Below are 24,373 nucleotides of genomic sequence, written 5' to 3'. Positions count from 1 at the left end.
ATTAATTACATAGAGAAAAATATGATTACATAAAGGAAATTATACATATGCATAAGGCAATAAATAATCCTATCTTAATACTCATAGTAAATACAAATCATCAACAATTTCTCATTCAGACAATTCATCAAACACATAGACTAAGTTAGTTACAACATATGTTACATCAATTCCTTATACAGAGAGATCAACATGCATATGACAATGATGAATCCTAGATCAGTAATCATGGCAAGCACAAATCATTTTCAAATGCTCATTCAAACATTTCAACAAACACATAGGATGCATCTTTTACTCATCACAATTCATAGGTATATATCATATAGATATCGACGTATCTAAGACAATACGGTAGCAATCAAGTTAGACATAAATTATTGGCTGATATGAAAGAATTGATAAACCACAACCTAAGCGTTTATAGTCTGCACCTTTCGTTAGAATGCTTGACTCGGACTCAGTCCAAATTCTACACTTTCAAAATGGAACGTCAGGCACCTAAACGATGAAACTGGTTTGCTAGGTTGACGAAAAACTATCCTAGAAATCTACATCAACACTAGGGTTAGTATTTCTTACCCAAAATCATAGCTGAAAGAGATTTGGTAGTGCAACGGGGTGGTGATTTGGTGTGTGGATTCGTGTAAGAAGGTTTCTGCACTGATCTCCCTTAGTCCTTCTCTTTTTTCTCTTTTCTCCTCTTTTCTCCTCTCTCTCCCTTAGGGTTTTGCAAAATTCGTATATGAGAGAGAGAGAGAGTGAAATGAGGGCTATTTATAGGCCCAGTTGTGATGCAAATGGCCCCAGGGCCACTTTGTACATTATTTATACCCTGTGGACGGCTGTTTCTGACGAACGAGGCTCATGGGGGGCCCCCGACTCATCTACGTCATAGGGTATGCTCCTTGACAATGGATCCATGTTTAGACACAATTTCGGTGCAATCGGATAAGCCAATTGATCGTGGAGAGCCTGTGTCAGATCAATGGTCGTATGTACTCAATTATGGCCACGATTATACGGATATGTGCAGGGAAATTTCCTTTCCCCATGGGTGAATTTTGGTTACAAACTAACGGTTTGAATTCTTCAACTTTGTATGAGAGAGAATGACCCAATTCACTTAAGTTTTAGTTCATTTTCTAAAGATATTCGCGTTTCTCACGCACTCAACTCACTGCTCAAGTTGGACGTTTTTGGACACTATCTGGGCTTGATTCCCGTGATGGTTGTTAAGCCCAACAGGATAGACATCTTTCTATAATTTCACAGTCATTGGACCCTCGACGTGCGGTCTAGGTCCGTTATAGAGTTTCAATGTACTCCCGAGAGCGATAGGCTCTTGGGATTTCTCCTACGTTTTAAAGTAGCATTGGGTTAGTGGTACTCATGGTTTTAGGCTTTCCCATTTGTGAAAATGGTGACCCAACCTTAATCTATTGATTATTTAGTACTTAACTAAATTTTCCTAAATTATACGACAGGATGCTGTCCTTGGGTAGTTCTGCCTGAGGTGGTACTCGAGTCTTTGTACGATTTTTTTTGGGATGTTACACCCTAGTCCTATGAAAGCAGGAAAAAAACTACTTAGTCATACCGCAAGGTTCCTCCTCCGGCCAATATATTGATAAATTTCTCAGTAGATTTCTTAACAAGATCATTCAAAAGCCCTTTTTGTAATAAGTTTGGATGCCCTAGAACATGAATTCCCTGAGAAATTTATGGACCTCAGCATAAGATTTCCTTTTAATCTGTTGAGGTGTCCAGAGTATATATGATTCACCTGTGACAAAGAAAGTTTTAGAGTATCCTGTAACACCCCAGGTTTTTAGGGGCCGTGTAAGAACTTGGCTCCTGAATTCCCAGGTGTCATGGGTGCCCTAATGGGCTTCATATTTTAATTACATTTGGATGATCTTATAAACAATGAAGGATTTAGCAAGGCATGAAACAGAAGTACATCATAAGTAGTATCAATTGCTACTAATTATAAAAATATTCAGACAATGAATCCAAAGTCATCTAAATAGGGAACTAGTCCCACCCATATACAACCCAAAGTGACTAGGGCCCTGGTCCATACCCCGAGGTAGCCCGAACTCAACTAAACGGATCCGTCAAAGTTTGCAAGTAGAGAAGCTCCTCTTCCTTACCCTTGCTCACCTCGCGCGGCTCATCGAGCTTCGCCTCAACTGCATCTAGAAAAGGGTCTGGTTGGTGTTTTAAAACACCGTCCCAGAGTGGGAGTGAGTGATCAACTTAGTGGGTGCTATTACTCTTAAGTTATCACAGGCATCAATTATAATATGATCTTAATGAAAAGCAGTCAATCATAAACATTTAACTAATCTTATTAATGTGCGTGCATGCAGGATGATATGATACATGCCCTTGCCACAACTTTCCCTCGAGTGACTCAATCTAACGATCGCATATAACAACACTCCCTCACTGCGACCTCGACTGCCGAGTCACCACCTTAACTAGTGCGATGCAATGCGATTGTGTTAGCCAAGTTATTAATTAGGTTCATTCATTCAGCAGATTGAGAAATCTAGTATACCCTACGTATTAATGCTCTAAACTAGGTGCGAGGCCAAGACCCCCTAATGCGTGAGGCCGAGGCCCCGCGGTCTGTAATCCCGTCGGGTTTCTCATCCCCGACTTCAAGCACATGAGGAGTGCCGAGAGAAAGGGATCACTCGCGGTCACTACGGGGAGGCGCGGTACCCCGACGTAGGCCGACAGCTCGGACACAGTGTCCCATTCCACCATGCCCGGCTCACGAGGCTGTGGACCAATTTTAAGTGGGTTATTGATGAGCTACAACAGTTGTAGGGTGTTCCAAGTTCCATACATGTGTGAGCAAATAGGGTTAACAAACACGGTTGGCCAGACAGTAGGCTAGACCGCATGAGTCAGGCGAGCATGAGACGAGTAACATCGGGCACAAGGGACCCATGTAGTCGAACTACAGCTACCTGAACACACCCGCCCAAACCCCGGGGTCTAGGCATAGCATAGTCCTACCGATGGAACTACTGTCTCTCCTCATATTCCTAACCAACCCAAGAGGGTGAGGTGATCCATAACATGTCAATTATCCAAGTTATTAGCAAGCTTAACATTATCATATTCTTAGGCATTTCAAACATACAAAACGGACATTCCTGCAAGCAAGAAATATTATCAAGAAATACAGTGCGTGTGTGAGTGTGGGTTCGTGAGGAAGTTAAACACTTCCTCCATCTTAAGAAATCACATGCACAAGGGTAATGAATCATACATCCTATGAAGCAACAATACATAGGAAAATCAAACATGGCATGAACATATAATAATCCATACACAAAATCATGTCAGAGGTAAGAACAATCATCATAAGAGTCAAACCTACAATTTCATACTATTACAACAAACATACAATTCCTAGGGTTCCTCTAGTTTCTTCTAATATGGCATCTAAGCAATCAAAATTCATTAATCTCATACTAGAATTGGTGCCAGGCCACCTAAGATCAATAGTCCGCACCTCTGAATTTTTGAAGGCTTGGAAGACGACCTAGGAAGATGGATTTTTGGGGTTGAACGACCGGAATCCCTAAAGCAAGCATTTGTATGTTAGAATCCATGTCAATCTCTTCTCAATACATGGATTTCAAGAAAAAGGGGTGAGGGGTTTTACCTAGATGACCAACGGACGATTCTTGTGGTTGTGGTGTAGGGATTTCCTTGGAGAAGGGGTAGAGAGTTGTAAGGTTGAGCTTCCTTGGGCCCCACCATCAACAACACCTTCCTTCACTCTCTTCTTCCTCTCTCTTTCTCCTCCTTCTCTCCTCCCCTTTCTCTCTTCTCTCTCTTCTAGGGCAAAATCGTATAAGGAGAGGGGGTGCCCAAATGAGGCCCTTTTATAATGACAGATTTGGTGGAAATGGCCCCAAGTGTTGGGTTTTTACTATACTAGACCTATGAGAGGGTCTTTCTAAGCTTTAGGACCCACTATGGGTTGTAGTTATTGATATACACCGTAAGATAGTTAGCCCTAATGATGATCTACGTATGAACATGATCGGCCCGCCATTTGGATGCACCGATCGATAGATATGATTAGAAGTCTGTTCAACGGTCACCGATGGTCAATCGGGGCGACGACTATACGGATATGAGTAGGGAAATATCCTTACTCAACGTGTGAAGTTTGGTCGCAAACCGACGGTCTGAAATCCTCAACTTTGCATAAGAGTGGATGACTCAATTCACTTAAGTTTCGGCTCCTTTCTTTAGGGTATTTGCGCTTCTCATAGACTCTTCCTTCAGCTCAAGTTGAGCGGTTCTGGACAATACCTCAGTCCAACTCCTGCAATGGGCGTCAAGCCCAGTAAGATGGACATTATTCTATAGTTTTGGAACTAGTGGCCCGCCAACGAGCGGTCTAGAGCTTGTTCAAAAAATCAGGGCATTTCTGGAATGAATTAGGCATTGAGATTTCTCAGGGGCAATGATTAGGGTTTGGATTAACTATATGCATAGTGTGACCTATTTATAACTAGTGAAAGTGAGGATTTGGTCATGCTTACTTTAAACCGTCGATTTTAGGCTAAAAGAGTAATGGGGTTGCTTTGATGGGTCCCTCCTGGTCATGAAATTTATAGGACAGGTGCTCCATGGCCTGATGAAGGGTAATGCAGAATTTGAGAGCAAACGGATGCGGGGTTTCACCGTAACGGTCCAATTTGCGATCAACAGTTACCGTGCCACGATCGGATCCTAGATTTTGTGGACAGGTGTAGGACAACACACTAGACCTTCACCGTAAATCTAGAAGAAATTCGACAACTGAAAAGCCCGGAGTCTCTATTTCATTCATCGGTGCCAGATTTCAACTCTGGCCTTTGGTGGGTTGACAAGTGCTGTTGGAACGACTCGGATAATTAACTTCTAGGTATCCAATGAGTCCATGGTCCGCGATGGACCACAAGCCCAGTGAGATCTATGGTTCCCTAAAGTTTTATAATTTTTTGACCTCCCCGCGTCGCGGTATAGCCCGTACGGGCTGTTGCTAAGTGTAAACGGGCTATCGGCTTGACGGCCCGCACTCGGTCCAATCACGACCAGACTGGTCCACCCATGTATAAGCTAACATCAAGTGTTAATGGTCAGTAAGTGATAGTATGAGTTAATTAAAAAAAATTTAACAATTTTTAAAAATCCAAAACAATGAAAAATCCAGGATGTTACACATCCACTATTTCTTTTATCATAGGATCGTTTGAAGCTACAAAGTGTGCCATACAATCGTCTGAAGAGTTGGGAAGTTCAGATGAGAGTGACTCATTTTTCACATTGAAACTTGTGATGATTTGCCCAAGGATTCCATCGTCTCTGGAAGTGGATGGACGCATGCTCTCTTGCTCTTGCCCTGCATGGACAGATTGAAAATCAATAGGGGAAGCATTGATGTGAACATCTGTTCATTGAAATTACTCAGTAGAGGCATTGAATTATCAAAGTGTACAACTCAAATGGTAGCCTCAATTAGGTAGTTTCGAATTCCAGAGTCATATTGAGCAACTCGTCCCTCTCCCAAATCATATCATCATTCAATTCAGGGGAGTGATCTAAACATGTCTCACAAGAGTTAGAAGGGTCGGTTGAAAAGGGCTCATCATCCACATTTAAATCAGACATGTCAGATGAGTGGAGTAGATCCTTATACCCGATCACTTCATGTACTTCTTGATCACTAACCTGAACTAAACTTGAGATTGATTCTAGGAGAATTTGGGCTGCACATTCATGATCGTCATCCCCATACTCATCATCTTCTAATTTCGTGCAGTACACACTCGAGATGGGATCACTTTCCTCACGTTCTACTCTTAAATTGAGTTGAGGTTTGAATAAACTAACCTCTCCCTCATCATTGAAACCAAGTATATTATGTGAGTGAAGTGTGTCATTATCATTATACTTGAAAGACACCCATGTCTCTTGATCATTCTTTTGAACCATCATCGAGATCGACTCTTTGAAAAATTGAACCATATGCTCATTAAAATAATCCAACTCTTTATTCCAAATTCTAGAGTTCTTCAAAAGCGAGTTAGGATAAGTTTCCTTATATTATATTTCCGGAATGAATTGTGGCTGAGACGAACGAGCCTCCAATGTCTTATCGATGCGTAATGTAAGCACTTCTATCATTTGTCTAAGGCTCGAAAAATCATATATGTTACCCTGAAGTGACTCCTCTTGGATAGTTTCTGATTGGGTTTCAAAGGTAGAAGACCCAAGAGAATGTTCACTAGGCTGCATTACTGGTTCATCTTCCCAACATTGATGTTTCCACTGATTATAATCATACGAGTCATAGGTGGGAGAATTTGATGGTTGTTGGTACATATTATCACCCATGATGTAATCTTTCATTGTTTTCTTCTTGTCTAATGGGTGATTATAATTCTCACTCCCATAATTTTGACAACCCCAACATTCACATTCTGTTTCCTTAATTCGTGGAGTATAATTTTTCTCCCGCATATGATCATGTAAGGACTTCTTAACTAGTGGAGCATTATATTCCAGTCGATTCTCAATAATGGTTTTAGAAATTTTTTGAGAAAGGTTGATTTCTATCATAATCATCATACATTCCTCCCCAATATCTCTTATCCATCTCAGCATACTGATGTACCCACTCTTGCATGGTGAAACCCTAACTCTGAATCTAATCCTAAAAAATAAAAGAAAAGTCTTACAGCAATATGGAAAGTAAGTAGAGGGAAGAAGTTAGAAAGAAGTTGCCAGATTAGAGGAGATCTATGTTAGGATCCTGCAAAAGAAAACAAAACAAGTCAGTTTCTTAAAACAAAAATTCTACAATTAGAAAGTTTTTAAAAACAAAAATAGAAAGAGGAGTTAGTTTCTAAAAAGGAAAGTTTCTAAAAACGAAAAATAACCTAGTTTCTAAAAACGAAAAAGGAAAGTTTTTAAAAAGAGAAAAAAAGTTTCTAAAATCAAATTATGGAAGTTTCTAAACCTAGAATTAGAAATTAGTTAGTTTCTAAAATAATTCAGAAAACCCTAATCCTAAAAATAGAAACTAGAAAAACCCTAATCTTAAACTAATTCTAAAACTAATAAATCTCAGAAAAACACAACCGTCAATCCTCGGCAATGGCGCCAAAAACTTGTTCACCATCCCAAGTATAGGGTCGCGATGTAGTAATAATCTCGGTAAGACCGAGGTTGAATCCACAGGGACTGAACCTTGTACGTAATTTGAAAGTAACTAGAACTAGAACTAGAAGAAGATGTAATCTAAACCAGAAAAATTAAGAGAGTAATTATGAATAGATTAATTAAAAACTAATAAATTTAAAGGTGGTAACTAGGGTGCCAAGGATCCACTTGTAGCAATTGAGAAGCTACCTTGCAAGAATCAAGCACATAATTGGAATTAGAGTCCTATCCTATCCAATTGGTAAGAAGAGATTTGTAAGATCTCTGAACTTCTCATGGATCTAATCATCAATGGATGCAAGTGGTGAAGATTTGGAAGTGATTTTGTCACCTAACTATGCCCAGGAGACAAGGTAAACAACAACAATTTACTAATACTACAGCCAATCATAAGAGAATTGTGAAAGTTAGGAAGGATTCCATTGTCCAACCATGTCCATGAGATGATGGTGGACAATAGAGTTCCCAAGTTCACAATCCTTATAATGAAAAGAAGATATTCAAAGTAATCACAGATCCATTGTAACTTGAGTTACAACAAACCATTAAATACTAAAAATATTCCTTAATAATCAAACTAGAATACATAAGGCTCAACAAGATATGAATCAAAACAAAGCAAACATCCCAATCATGTTACAAGCTTCACCTCTTAGCCCTAGCTAAGAGGTTTAGCTCATCGTAGACATGATAATCTAAGGGCTCTTAAAAATATAAAGGAAAGAAGAAACTAAGAAGAAGGGAGAAGAAAAACTCCTGTTGTGCCTTCCTCTCTCTCTCTCTCTCTCTCTCTCTCTCTTGTTCCACGTCCAAGCTCACGTCCTTGAATGATTTTCTCCCCATGCTCTCTCTCCCTTTTATAGAAACTACATAGGTCAGCTGTGATGAGAGAAATCAGTTGTGTATAGAGAGAAGGCATCGTGCGTAAATCTTGCACAGCTGCAAAAAACGCCTTCCGAGTTGCGTTTGGAGGATCGTTTTGGATGACCGATCGTCCAAGCTCAGGATCTGACTTCTTATCTAGGGTCGTGGCCACCTTTCTGAACTTCTGGATGATCAAGATCGTCCATTCAATCACCACCAAGATTATGCAATCGACCATAGCGGAAATGGCGTCCGGACATGCGTAATTGGAGAATGTTCTTGTGCTGAGATGCTCGGTGGGCCCACAGTTATGTTTTCGGAGAAATCCACCCCGTTAATTGGATTCCTGGTGAGATTTTGGTCAAAAATGGGTAGTTTTTATCGAATTGTGGTGCAGCCCAAGGGATCAAATCTTACCACCATTCATCTTGCGTTTGACGGTGATCTACATGTGTACACGTGCATGGGAGAAAAAGGACTTCATGGGTACGGTTAGCCCCACCCCCTAAACACAATGAGTGGTTCAGATCGTCTAACTGATGGATGGTGGTGGGCCGTTAATCACCTTAGCGGACGACGTCCGTTTACTGTGCGTAACTCGTCGGGTCAACCGACTTTGACCAGGGATCTTGGTCCGGTGTGATGCAGTTGTGCATTTGCTATGCACACGCATCACGCGTGTGGGTCCCATAATGATGTTTTCCATAAATCCATTCTGTCCATTCTCTTTCTCATCTAATTTAAGGAGTTGAGACCAAAATTGAAGCATATCTAGATATTAGGTGGGCCCTAAATCAGTGATTTAGTGGTTGATCTATTCGTTGGGCCACTTTCACAAAGATCCAATAGCTGAAATTTTAAGTATATGGTTACTTATGGTCCTCAGGCCAGACATAAAGTTTTGAGCCAAACGGATGGTTGGAACCCTGTGATCTTGCATTTAGGAAAATTTTTAGGCCTCTTTATCATTAATCACTTGATTTTCTCGGATCTTTAGTGTGTGAATTCTTCAATCTCGGTCCCCTAAGATCCGTCCCTTGCCTTGGTGATTCTTGAGCATCAAATCCATGCTTTTAGTACCCTTTTTCAATCCAAGCTCTTAAATTCAGTGTACAAAAAAAACATGATTAAAATGGAGCATTAAACGTTATCATGTTCGTAAAACCAAGCAATAACTGGGGTCTAATATGCAATATTTGACCCTCAACAAACGCCTACGCCAATGCATGATCACTTATCCAATCCTCTTGCTCGCACGAATGGATCCATTGAAGTACATGTTCGAGAAACAGACTTTAACTGGAAGAATCACAAAATTACAATTGTAGCTTTCCAAGTTTGACATCACCTATGTCACTTAGAAAGCAATAAAGGGGCGAGTGTTAGCTAACCATCTTGTAGCACAATTCCTACCCAACTACTAACCATTAAAGACCTTCTTTCTTGATGAGGATATCCTATTCCCCGAGGGAGAAGAAGGACCGGAGGTAGATAAATGGACCTTATACTTCGAAGGTGTAGCTAATGCCAAGGGAAGAGGAATAGGGGCAATCCTCTACTCTCTAGATGATATCTGCATCCCTATTTTGAGAAGGCTAGTCTTCAGGTGCATGAACAACATAGTTGAGTATGAGGCATGTATAGCAGGCTTAAAAGAAGCAATCATTTTAGGGGTGAAAAAGTTAAGGTTCTTCGGTGACTCTCAACTCATTATCAACTAAACGAATGGTGATTGGAGGACGAAGGATGAGAAGTTGATTCCATACCACGTTTATCTCGAGAATCTCATTGACAAATTTTGCAAAGTCACTTTTACATATATGCCATGCGCCAAGAACCAATATGTTGATGCCCAGACCATGTTAGCATTTATGTTAGGCATTCCCAAGGGAGTAGCATAATAGGAACTCACAGTCAAAATACAAGAAGATCCAACATTCTTCCTACATATTAAAGAAGTTAAAATGCCACCGGACAAGCACCCTTGGTATACCGATATCAAGAAATACTTGGAAGACTATGTATACCCAGAAAGCGCCACGCCAACGAACTATCATATGATCCAACGATTAGCCACACATTTTATTATTAATGGTCCTTCAACCAGGTCTTGTCGCGATGCGTGGACGAGGTAGAAGCTGCAAAAATCATGTTTGAGGTCTACGATGGAATCTGCGGCCCACACATGAACAGACACATGTTGGCCAAGAAAATCCTATGACTAGGATACTATTGGCTAACTATGGAAACCAATTGTTGTTGACACGTCAGGACATGCTTTATATGCCTAAAACACGCGAATCGGATCCATGCACCTGCTTCTAAGTTATACAACCTGACCACACTCTAGCCCTTTTCAATTTGGAGCATTGACATCATTGGCAAAATCAGCCCTAAGGCATCTAATGACCACAAATATATCTTAGTAGCAATCGACTATTTCACCAAGTGAGTGGAAGAAACATCCTTTACCACCATCACAGCCTCTCACATGGCATGGTTCCTAAAGAACAACATCATTAGCTAATATAGAATCCCACATGCCATCATCACAGACAATGGGATGCCCTTTTTGTGAACTGAAAGGTGGACAACTTCCTGGAGTAATTTAAGGTCAAAAGGCATCAATCCAGCCCCTATCGACCGCAAATGAATGGAGGGGTGGAAGCGGCCAACAAAATGCTTGTTCGTATTCTTAAAAAATGGTGAAAATATATCATGACTAGTCAGAAATGCTCCCATACACGCTTTGGGCTTATCAAACATCCATGTGGACTGCAATGAGTGCCACTCCATACGAACTCACATATGGAATGGAGGTTGTTCTACTAGTTGAACTTGAAATTCCCTTGCTATGTATTCTGTTAGAAAGTGAAGTGGAAGAGGGAGAGTGGCTACAAGCTCACTATGATCAATTGCATCTGGCAGAGGAAAAAGGCATGCGAGCTTTATGTTATTCCCAAGCTTACTAAAGAAGGACTGCACGAGCTTACAACAAGTGAGTCCATATAAGAACATTCAGAATATGAGATGTAGTAATGAAGAAGATTCTACCTCCTCATCTATCTGAACCAAGGGGTAAATTCAAACCAACTTGGGAAGGCCCGTTCGTTGTGCAAGAGGTGCTCCCTTGAGGTGCACTCTACCTCACCAACATGGAGGGAGAGGATTTCCTTGAGCCCATCAACGCTGATCACGTCAAAATGCACTACGGATGATGAGTAAGCTAAGGAAGGTTTCCTAAGATTGTATCCTAGCATTCTCTACCCATTTGCCCTAAAAAAATGACATAGAAAAAGGACGTATGTACATATGAGGATTCAAACTGCCCAAAAAAAAGGAGAAAGAAAAGAAAAGAAAATAAAAGAAAAATAAATAATAAGGGTAAAAATAAAAATAAATAAAAATGAGAGAAAAATGAAGACCTAGAGAGAAAATCGAGGGTAAACTCCCATTAGTCATGCCCCATGTCCAAGAAAAATCCCAATCTTAAGATACATTCCAAAGACTCTTGCTGCCCTAGAAATCATCATTGACCAATAGTGAGAAATTTTTTAGACACGTAAAAAAAAAAAAAAAAAAGAAAAAAAAAAGGGAAAGAGTGTGTCTAAGCAAAATGGGTGATGTGAAAACCCACAAGGGCGCGTAAAAACAACGGATACATAGTGGACCTGGTGAAAACTTGAAAAGGTGCTAATGGCAAAAAGACATAGCTGCCAAGGAGTAGGCAAGAAGAAATATTCAGGACATGGTGAAAACCTGAAAGGGCGCCATGGGCAAAAATGACTGGCTAATCCAGACTTAAAGAAAACTCGCAAGAGCGTTATGGGTAATAATGGCAAGAAAATAAAAGAAAAAAAGAAAAAAAATAAAAACAATGCACCTTAGTCATGGCAACAAATTCGTATTCGAAGTCAAATACGTGAAAATCACAATGTTTCAATAATGATCAAGTGTAGCCCAAGCCAGGGGACATTGATTCCCACTGCCTACTCCTAAGGATACTTTAAAAAATCTTCAGGAATCAACTCAAAACTCGTATAGGATGAACGATGGAAAATTTAAGTGTCTAATCCCTACTGTCCAAAGGACTAAAACATAAACCACGCCCACAATACAAGTCTGGTCACATGAAAAAAATTTCCATTTTTATCACACTTTTTATTTACATGCATGTTACAAAAAAAGAGAGAAGAAAAAAAAAACAAAACAAAAAAAATATAGCAGGTTGCATCATCAAGTCATGGTCTCTTCTCTGAAACACCTGGCCTAACAACAACCTTCGTCTACTACTCAGGTCAGTCTCGCTCCCTTCGCACCCAACTCTTCGATCATCCTATTAAGACTTTCTCTTTCTTTACAGGAATTGAAGCTCCCTCAACAATAATCTCCCCTAAGTTGTAGGGTTGTTGTGCTAAATGCAAGCACACTTAAAGTTGGACACTGAGCAGAGAACATACTTCAATAAAAGCTGACTTTAATCAGGATTGTTGAAATCCCTAGTGGAAATGATCAATCAGACTTATTCAAAAAAAAAAGGAGGACGAAATAAAAGCCGCTCGATGATGCCGCCCCTCGAGATTAAGCGGATCGATCTTTTCAAAATAAATGGCCCAAAAAAAAAAACTTTCAAAATCCTATGGGATTGTACAACATTGAAAACCACTCTTCAAAATCAAATATACTAAGCGGATCCCCTTAAGGTCACAAAAAGTGCTGGGGCATTAACCATCCAAAATCCATACTTACAAAACCAACCTTGATGCAAACTGTCAATCAAGACATGAAAGGGTTATGATTTGATACCCTATAAAGCCGCAAAATACATAGGACAAATAACAATGTTTTCTTCAACCCTCGAGAGACACCTGAATTACTACCTAACTAGACGAGTCTTTCGATAATGACACTCTTGTGGGAATATACTATACCACAATTACTTCTAATTCGGAAGGTGAGGTGTCTACTTGCTTTGGCATTTGGTTGTTCGCAACCTCTATAAAAAAAGGCTTTTGTAGACACCCCACCTAAAACGAGGACAAGCCACTCTTTGAGCTTTAACTTGACTTCAATAAATTATCTCTTAATGACTTGGAAATCATTGAAAATCCAAATGGATTAAACCTGGAGCATACTCGGCACGTGCCATAGATAACTAATGGACTTAATCAGCTAACACCAAATCCAGTAGCGATTCGATCACGGCTAAGCATTCGAACTCCAAAATCCTGAAAACTCTCTATATATTGTAACTGATGTGTGAAAAAAGGATAAAATGAACCCCTCTACCCATGGATCACTCTCTGTACTACTTAGTCTTCCCGAATAGTGTTGTGTTGAGGCGTGAGAGGTCATATTTTTAAAATTGATAAAAGTCATCCTTGTATATGAAGTGGCCATGGTATTATTGAGGGAAAATTCTGACCGATCAAGATGATTTATGATTCATTGGAAAGGTAGTCAAAAGATCTTCCTAACAAACTTAAGTTTCCTCCAATCCGGGTTACAATGAGGAAGATTCGACTCGTTTATCAAAACCACGCATTATGGAGTGACTAAAGTCGGAAAAACTCTTGCCACACTTTAAACTAGTCAAACGGGATTCGATTGAAGTGATTTCAGTTGCATTGAAAAGCTTATCAGGCGACATTTCTAATGATCCTAAGATCATTGAAAACTAACCATTGGTCAAATTGCAAATAATCAATTTGATGTACTAGAGTAACATACTTTCAACACATCAAACAGGGTTTGATCAAAGTGATTCTAGTCTTGTTAGGAAGCTTATCTGATTATCTTTCTAATGAGACTAAGATCACATAAAACGGATGAATAACGAACAAGATGCAAACATTTAAATGATTTACATAAAAGGACAAAAGCCAATATATGAATACAATATATAACTATGTACATATATATATATATATATATATATATATATATATATATATATATATATATAAAATTACCTTTTATATAAATATATTTATAAATATAAGTAATTATAAATTTTCATATAAATATAAGTAATGATTACATGTATATAAAATAAATAAATAATCATTACCTTTAGGATGGCAGGAGAGATGAAAGAAATATTAATTTAATATATAAAATCCCTATTACGCCCACAGGAGTCGTAAAAAAATGTGATTCCCATTATGGCTACAAGTCTACAAATAGACCCCTTCGCCACTCGTTATAGATATGTGGAGACATAAGTATATACAAAGTGGAGAGACAGAGAGGAATGAAAGGAGAAAGAAACTAAGAGTGATAAAGAAAAAAAATAGAGAGAGAGAAAAATATGAAGAGCCTTTGAGGGTTGGAGTTCACCTGAAGGTGCTGCCCAAGGGGCTTTAAATATTTTCAAGATGCCGACATGTTGCCTAACATTGGAGACAAAAATGGGCATAAAAGAAGTCATTAAATCTAAAGACTTTGTCCATCTTTATTTAATTTTCATTTCACTCCACACAGTCCAAGTGCATTAACTATATCCACATTTCCTTTTATATCATCTGCATTATTCTCTCTTTCATTTTTTACTTTATTTACCTACTCGAGATCTTAAATCCTTCGAAGTAAGGTTATTTGACATTTTATTTTATTCACTACATTTTTACTTTATTTGCTTACCCGGAGTCACTTGGCATTGTGATGTACGACTAGATAGTTTTTTCTTATTTCCCCTTACCTGACCCTTATGGGTTATGCAAAGCACGACCAAGTATGAAATGCTGAAACTCTATTAAATCCTCGAAAATTGTAAAATCTTGTGAAGTAGAGACCGCAAATTATGCGGGTAGAAAACGGTGCCTAATCCCCTCTTTTTCTGTCAACGAGGCCCTTACTCAAAGTTTACGATCACAGACTAACTGCGGGAGCCATTTGAGTTGGTGGGAATCGTGAGATTTCTCAACCCCTACGTGATTCTATGGTTTCTAACTGGCTGTAGATTTTAAGCTTCATTTGACTAGTGGAAACTCTAAATTATATGCATTTTTATACTCGAGTCAATAACACACTTTGGGTATACTAACAAATCAACACTACGGCCAAGGAAGTGAGGGCACCGCCGTATGCCACATGTACTGGGGGGGTTAGCGTTCATAATATACAAGTTAATTTGCACCAACCATCATGAGCATGTTGACCCAAAGACTTAAAGTGATCATCCGATGCAAGTGTCCAAATGGTCTAATAATAGGATCATGTATTCATGAACAATTGCACTTTGTGTGGTGTAGGGCAATACCACTAACTCATCGTCAAACCCAATAGTAGAGTGTTTTCATCCTGAGTCATTATTGATCCCCTCGGACAAATAAGCATATAAGAACAACCCGCAAGTTCACCCTAAAACTTTTTAAGTGTTCATATAATAATAGGATATTGAGATTCACAGAACACAACTCTCTCCCTTTGCCGGTAACCCTTTTACCGAAACTCAAGTCCCCGAAGATAACATAGGAAACCTGGAGCACTGCCCCCTTGATCTTCCCTATGGAAAAGCCTACCTAGATACACATACAACCACGATCTTTAGTATCTTTGAATGCAGAATGGCTAGTGGTTGCCCATTTAGAAAAAAGCGCAGTGAGTAAACTCTGTAGAACAAGGATTAAAGGCCATTTTCACATGCCTTAAGAAGGTACCCTCGCACACATCGCTATTGTTGCTATGATGTGCACCACAGCATAATTTTTTATCATTCTCAAAATTTTTGCACCGCAACATAATTTTTTATCATTGTCAAAATTGAAAACTGATGTGATAAGGTGCAACGATTGTATCTTTGTAACAAATGTTCTTATCACAATATATTTTGTATCCTACTACAAAAACAGTCTTCAGTCTTACCACCAAACGGTTCCCATATATAGAATGTAATTTGAACCCATCAGAAATACGTGAAAACATTATAGCTTCGGGCACTGAAGAGTGGCCAAGTCCAAGTAAATGCCCAATCTCATGCACGGCAATGGATTCCACATCGAAGGCACCTGCAACTGGGTTAGTGACCCACCTTTCATCCGCATCGAAATGGAACCTTCCATCAGTAGGTGCAAAAGCATGTGCAAGTATTCCGCCGCTCCCATCAAATGGGGCCCCATCACCATGATTTCCACTATAAAATCCGATCTTAAGATCTGCAGTGTTAACATCTTGAGTCTCCTGGAACGTGAAATGGCTCACGCGTGCCCATCTATCGAAAGCGCTTTTGCAAACGGACCTCAGGTTCTGTGTGCCAATGACCTGAACTCCAGGGAGGAAACCATAGGTGAGCTAACACCTGACGAAATAGATACGTGCTATGGGAACATGCATCAAGGCATATTATACAGGGTTTGAATTCCCTGTATATCATCCCCATGCAAATCCACTTTCTTCACCCCATCAGAAATACGTGAAAACATTATAGCTTCGGGCACTGAAGAGTGGCCAAGTCCAAGTAAATGCCCAATCTCATGCACGGCAATGGATTCCACATCGAAGGCACCTGCAACTGGGTTAGTGGCCCACCTTTCATCCGCATCGAAATGGAACCTTCCATCAGTAGGTGCAAAAGCATGTGCAAGTATTCCGCCGCTCCCATCAAATGGGGCCCCATCACCATGATTTCCACTATAAAATCCGATCTTAAGATCTGCAGTGTTAACATCTTGAGTCTCCTGGAACGTGAAATGGCTCACGCGCGCCCATCTATCGAAAGCACTGCTGCAAATGGACCTCAGGTCCTGTGCGCCAATCACCTGAACTCCAGGGAGGAAACCATAGGTGAGTTGTCTCTTGGAAGGAGGCCACCTTGGGTTGCTGGGAAAGAATCTGAAATGAGCCACAGTGTGGTGCATGGAGCCAAGATGACGCTTCTTCCCGGAGCGCATGGTAGTACGTCCATCTACAATGTCTGGGACACCACACCGTGGCAACACCATGTCATGCAACGTCTTCCCGTCAAGTACGCCAGTAACATTGAGATGGTAGTTGATCTGGTAAGTCTTAATGGCCGACTCGAGGGAATCATCAAACATGTCGTCGTCGCCACTGCCGGTTTTGTTGTGGTGATGGTGAGGGAGGTAACCAAACTTCTCAAGATATTGCTTGATTGTATGGAGCCCTTTGAGAGTCTGACCCTTGTGACATCCCTCTAGGGACTTGAAGGTCTCCTGATGTTGTTGAGTGGAATGGGAGTGGATGGAAAGAGGGAGCAATAGAAGCATGAGAAGGTGAAAAAGAGGGGATGCAAAAAAAGTAGAGCATGGTTTGGATGCCATTGCTATTATTTTCCTACTTGGATGCTCAAAAGCTGTTCCGTTTTGAGGAGTTGAATGGCAATCCACTATATTTATAGTGGGCATGTATCTCAAAGAACCGCGTTGCGCAATTACCGGTGTTGGGCAAAGTCTTTCGGTCTGGGTCTTCTTTTCTTAAGACTAGAAATATTAGCGTTTAGACGTGCGTAGGGTGGTTAAGAAGACTAGTGCTTCTGGTATGTAGATTCTCATGTGTTGGTTCAGGTGATTGCAAATCAAGGGCGTGAAAATTAAGCTGATTTGACACATTGGGTGGGCCGCATTTGCATGTTAAATGACGGGATTGCATATTAATGCTGAAAGTAGTGACTGGCTATTGGACGGTGCTAGGTGGGCTCCATTATGATATATGTGTTTTATCCATGCCAATAGATCCATTTTTCCAGCTCATTTTAAGGCATGATTCCAAAAATGAGGCAGATGCATATATCAGCTGGACCACACAGTGGTGAACAGTGGTGATTGAATACCCACCATTAAAAACTTCTTGGCCGTCACAAAAGTTTTGGATCAAGCTGATATTTGGTTTGCCTTCGTTTAGGTCTGTGTGACCTTATCAACAGGCTGGATGGCGTATAAACATTACATGAACCCTAGGGGTTTCTAATGGTGGAAGTTGGTGTGGTCCACCTAAGATATGGATGTACATCATTTGTGGGCTCACTCCCTAAAGTAATGTCCTTAAATGGATGGACGGCATTGATAAAATATGTACACACATCAAGGGTGGACCCATATAGCACCATCTAGTGGAAACGGATTGGCTAGTCCCCCTGCCACCCGCCTGTAACTGGTGGTCAGTGCTCTGTGGGCCCCACCATGATGTATGTGTTTCATTTATTCCGTTCATCCATTTTTACATATCAATTTAAGGCTTGATTCCAAAAATGAGAGGGATATAAATATCAGGTGGACCACACCACAGTAAAATAATAGTGATTAGATATCCACCATGAAGATCCTCCTAGAACCACCGTACTGTTTATTTGACATCCAATCTGTTGGTTAGGTCATAAAGACTCAGATGAAGGGAAAAAATAAAGATCAGCTTGATCCAAAACTTTTATGGCCCCCAAATGGTCGACGTTCATTCAACACTGTTTCGTCCAATGTGGTCCACTTGAGATTGGGATATAATCATTTTGGGTATCATGCCATAAAATGATTTAGAAAAATAGATGTACGGCATGGATGAAACACATACATCATGGTGGACCCGCAGAGCACCGACTACCAGCGGGTGGTGGCCGGTTGCTGGGGGAGTAGCCAATCCGTTTCACATCCAGTAGCCACCAACCTGCTCGCCGTACGCAGTACGTGTTGGAAACGGATTGACTGTGAAAGCCTTTAGCAGGGGACGCGGATTTCCTGCGAAAGCCTTTCGCAGGAAGTTCCTGCGCAAGGATGCTGGGTGGTGCCCACAGACATGTTTTGATAAATCCACTCTGTCCATCCGTTTTTTGAGATCATTTAAGGTCTAGGAAAAAAAAATTAGGTGTATCTAGAACTCAAGTGGGACACACGAGAGGAAACAGTGATCATTCAGCGAGCACCGTTGAAGCATTCTTATGCCCAAAAAATTATTGTAACGGTCTACATTTTTGGTTTTTTCACTTCATCCCATTGACAATGACCTTATAAACGGTTTGGATAACATATAAACATCAAGGTAGACCCTAAGAATATTTCAACGGTAAAAATTTCTTTCCCTAATTTTCCCTCTCGTGTGACCCACTTGAGTTTTTTATTCACCTCATTTTCTATTGCGCTCCCTAAAATGAGATCTTAAAACGGATGGACGGAATAGATTTCTCACATACATTGTAGTGAGCCCCACCCAGATCCTTGCGCAGGAACTTCCTGCGAAAGGCTTTCGCAGGAAATCCGCGTCCGCAGGGCTTTAGCAGGGAGGCGGATTGCGTACTGAGTAACTCAGTAGGCTTAGCGTACTGAGTAAACTCTGTGTGTCCCACAAGAATTCATGCATTTTGTCCACCCCGTCCATACACTTTAGCAGATAAGTTTAGGTCTTTAGCCAAAAAATGAAGCATATCCAAAGTTCAAATCGACCACACCACTGGAAACAGTGTGAATTAAACATTCACCATTGAAAATTTCATGGGGACCACAGAAGTTTTAGATCAGTATGATATTTGTTTGTTCACTTCATCCATGTATTTGTAATATTATGAATAGGTTGGATGACAAATAAACATCACTGTGGGATATAGAAAGGTTTCAACAGTGGAAATCATTATTCCCACGGTTTCTTGATCTTTAGATATACCTCGATTTCGGGCTCAACCACTAGAATTGTCTGAAAAAACGGATGGACCGAGTGGATAAGACAAATACATTCACGGTGGGCCCAACTGAGTTTACTCGGTACGATGAGAGGGTACCGAGTAACTCAGTATGCAATCGGATTTCCTTTAGCAGTAACTTCTCGTGGAAGCAAGGTGGGCCACCGTGAAGTTTGTGAGAAATCTACCACGTCCATACATCTTGACAGATCATTTTAGGACGGGCATAGAAAGGAGGCAGATTAAAAAATTCAAGTGAGCCGGAGCACAAGAAAGAAAAAGTAGGTAGGAAAAGCAAACAGACTGCGTACTGAATAACTGAGTCCGCTTAAATTCTGTGGGGTCCACTGTCATTTATATATTTTATCCACTCGGTTCATCCATTTTAGCAGATAATTATAGAGATTGATCTTTAAAATGAAGAATATTCAATGCTTCAGTGGCCCACACCACAGGAAACAGTGTGAATTGAACTTCTACCGTTGAAAATTTCTTCGAGGCCATAGAAGTTTTGGATCAAGTTTATATTTATATCTTCACTCTCTGTGATCTTATGAATAGGTTGGATGACAAAAAAACGTCACTGTAGGCCCTAAGAAAGTTTTAATGATGGAAATCATTATTCCCACTGTTTCTTGCAGTATGGTCCACTTGAATTTTTGGTTATGTTTAAATTTTGGGCTCAACCCTTGAGGGCATGTTTGGCGGAGCGCGGGATATGGTATTAGATAGGATTAGGAGTGTTATCCCGCGCCATCTCATCCCATCCACCGTTTGAGATGGCGGGATGTACCTCGCCGTCGTAAACAATACCCGTAGCTAACATGAATTTTGCCAATCCCAGAATGTGAATTTTCACCTCTATGTGGGGCCCACCAAGATTCAATGAGATATCCACTCCGTCCATCATTTTTACCGGCCTACATTTAGCCATAAACCTGTTGCAAATGTAAAACAGTGAGTGGGGCACACCACAAGAAGTAGTGTAGATGCAAACCCATCCATTTGGGATGGTCCAAACAGGCTGCTGTATATCCCAAGGGCTATCCCAAACCCCTGGGATCAAGGGACAAACACTGATACCACCATTATTACCATAAAATCCATTCCATCCCACCTAATCTCATAGAATTGGTCCGGCCCAGGCACTGGATATGGTATTAGATGGGATTAGGAGTGTTATCCCTCACCATCTCATCCCATCCCCCGTTTGGGATGGCGGGATGTACCTCGCCCTCGTAAACACCGCCCGTAGCTAGTATGGATTTTGCCGTGGCTAACATGGATTTTGTCAATCCCAGGATGTGAATTTTTACCTCTATGTGGGGCCCACTAAGATATCAATGAGATATCCACTCGGTCTATCATTTTCACCGGCCTACATTTAGTCATAAATCTGTTTTAAGGCAAATATAAAACAGTAATTAGGGCACACCACAAGAAGTAGTGTAGATGCAAACCCATCCATTTGGGACGGTCCAAACATGCTGTTGTATATCTCAGGGGTTATCCCAAGCCCCTGGGATCAAGGGACAAACACCCGTCATTACCTTAAAATCCATTCCATCCCACCTAATCCCGTATACTTGTTCCGGCCAAGCACGCCCTAAAATGAGTTGGAAAAATAGAAGAACGGGTGGATAAACCACGTACATTCACGGTGGCCCAACAGAGTGTACTCAATACAATAAAATCGTGCTAGTAACTCAGTATATAATCCTAATTAGTAGGAAAATGCCTACGATAGGTACCTCCCTGGGTCCACCGTGATATCGAGATGATATCATGCTCTTTGTAGAAGTCTGCCCCACGCAAACGTGTCTAACGGTGGTAGCAAAGGGAGTCTTTCGTCTAAGTCTGCTCCATCTAAACCTTTGTCAGTCTTTTATTATTATTATTTTCGAAAGTAAGAAAAAGGTTTGCCAGTCAAAAAGGTGGCGGATTAGGTGTGACCCCGCACACACGGAAACGGATTGGCCACTCCCCCTGCCACCAGCTAATGGCTGGTGGTCGGGCCCACCATAATGTATGTGTTTCATCAATGCCGTCCATCTATTTTTCTAGATCATTTTAGAGTATTACACAAAAAATGAGGTATATATCAATCTCAAGTGGACCACATTATAAGAAACAATGTTGAATGAACGTCAACCATTAAAAATTTGTTGGGGCCCATAAAAGTATTGGATCAAGCTGATCTTTGTTTTTCCCTTCATCTGAGTCTTTATGACCTAATCAACAGATTGGATGTCAAATAAACGGTACAGTGGGCCTTAGTAGGATTTAAATGATGATATCCAATCACTATTGTCTTCCTGTGGTGTGGTCCAACTGAGATTTATATCCCTCTTAATTTTGGGATAAAGTGCTAAAATCATCTTTAAAAATGGATGAACGGAATGGATGAAATACATACATCATGGTGGGGCCCACAAATCACCGACCACCAGCCATAGGGCTGGTGTTAGGGGGAGTAGCCAATCCGTTCCCCACACACATGTATCTCGGGCTGTGTGGGGCTCACAGAGATATTGGTGAGAAATCCACTCCATTCATCATCTGTCTTGAAACAAAACAAGAGAATGATCAAGAGAATGCCTGTGGGTTTAAAAGAGGAAAGAATCGGCCCACATGAGTTTCAAAAGGACTAAAATGCATAAACCCAGGCTTAAAAGACGAAAGAAGTGGCCCACTTGAGTTTTGAAAGGGTTAAAATACATAACCTCCCTCATGTATGATTAGATGGCCCATGAAAGATGGTTGGCCCATTCTAACCAACCAAAGATCCTAGAAATTTGACAGGGGCTATTTAATCTGATTGGGCTTAGCCACATCCCTAGGGCACAGGGTATGTAGGAAAAAACAGAAAGGAAGTCAAAATAGCTATAGGAAGAAAGAGGAGGAAAAGAGCCCAGAATTGGGTTAAGGTCCACTAAAATGCACATGAGGCTCGATACCTTACTTCGAGGTCATTTTATACATAGCCCATAGATCCTCTTAAAATAAAGATGTTGTGGGGAAAACCAGCTGATCCCTCACACGAGAAGAGCAACAATTATTTATAAGTGACTTCCGAGCTGTGGAGGAGCCTCTGAATTGGGGTGACTGAGGTCCGAGCAGAAGGGTCATCGGCACGGGATGAACAATTCCTTTAGCTTAGAGACGACTTGCTTAGTTGAGTCGTCAGAGGACAAAGCTCTATAGGAGAAGACTCTCTCCCGTAAAGAATTTTACAATGCAAGTCAGAGACCCATGGGGAAGGAGCTCGGGCTTTGAGCCCTGAGCTTCCCAGCGTCATGAGCTGACAAGCTCGACTACTACAAGAGAGACAATACGAGGAGTCCGGATCGAATCTTGCATCAGAATCCAGATGAGAAGGATCTGGCTTGATCTTGGCCGATGATCAATCTGACATATTCGGGCTCGTCCGAATATTACTCTGATAGATTTGTGATAAGAATCCTGCCAGATCAGCGACCCTCCAGGGTAGCAGAGTGGGGTTTAGAGGTCTAAAACCTTCTCCCATGCCCTATATATATGCTAAACCAAGAGGAGAAAAAGAGGTGACACACCTAAGTCCAAACCTACCTCCTTGCATTCATCTCCTACAAGCCCGACTTAGGCATTGGAGGGTCCATAGCCAGCCACTGACACCCCCTGCTCATATTTTCTCTAGTCTTTGTAGAACAATTGGAGGGCGCAGTTCTATATCAAATTCATGTGTTGGCTAGATTTCGGTAACAACAGATTAGCACCATATGTGGGAAGCGGCGAAGCCGTGTTCTCACCGTCTTTAGCTACAACTATTCCCAAACCTCCTTCTGATGGCAAAGAAAAAAAAAAAGGAAGGCCCTAGCCACAGCCGAGTCCTATCCTACTAGGCTCCATCCAAGGAGGAGTAGGCTTCACTGTTACCTCCCAAGTCCCAGCCACCCTCGCAAGTTGTGGCCTAGAAATCATCTAATCGATGAGGTCGACTTAGTTCCCCCGAGAATCAGGTCGGAACCCTGGCTAATAATGTGGATCATATCATAAGGTTGCTAGAGAGGTAGCAAGCATCCCCGACCAACCAGCAAGAAACAATAGAGCGGAACCGAGCAGTCATGCCCTGAACAGTTGTGCCCTAAGTAACATCATGGATAAGTGCGAGCTGGAGAAAGCCTTGCCACCCCATCCCAAAATCGCACGATTACAGAGGTCACCGAAACTGACTTGTGCAGTACTCTAAAAGAGAAGTAACAGACTCAAGAAAAGAAAGCCCTAGAAACCATGACAGAAAGCGAAGTCTCATGGGGGAAAATATCAGAGAGATATGAGACTATCTCGGTAATAACCAACAAGCGTACCGAGTAAAGACCCCAATATCTGTTGATGCCTCCTCAAGCATACTGAGCCACCATTCATCGATGACATCATGTAGGCTCAACAACCACACAAGTTCAGAATACCCCATATATAACCCCATTCGGGTTTGGGCGACCTTGATGAGCACTTGGAGACATTTCGAGCATGGATGGATCTCCATGGCACTTCTGGACCCATGATGTTCAAGGCGTTCTCCTTGATGCGCACTGGGGCTACTTGAAAGTAGTATAGGAACCTGAAGGCGAAATCCATTAGTTCTTTCGCCTAGCTCAACAG

At 41.1% G+C, this 24,373-nt stretch overlaps 1 protein-coding gene across 1 annotated transcript; it reads right to left on the bottom strand.

The window, feature by feature from the left end:
* Positions 1 to 16,409: 16,409 nt before the first annotated feature.
* On the bottom strand, positions 16,410 to 17,419 carry LOC131225437 (metalloendoproteinase 2-MMP-like). Its single transcript, XM_058220970.1, has one exon. The coding sequence runs from the start codon at positions 17,388 to 17,390 to the stop codon at positions 16,443 to 16,445; it is 948 nt and encodes a 315-aa protein (XP_058076953.1). The 5' UTR covers positions 17,391 to 17,419; the 3' UTR covers positions 16,410 to 16,442.
* Positions 17,420 to 24,373: the final 6,954 nt, after the last annotated feature.

Source organism: Magnolia sinica, chromosome 14 (assembly GCF_029962835.1).
Source record: "Magnolia sinica isolate HGM2019 chromosome 14, MsV1, whole genome shotgun sequence".
Lineage (NCBI taxonomy): Eukaryota > Viridiplantae > Streptophyta > Magnoliopsida > Magnoliales > Magnoliaceae > Magnolia > Magnolia sinica.
The sequence above is the reverse complement of the archived record's forward strand: the minus strand, read 5'-3'. Positions and strand labels throughout refer to the sequence as shown.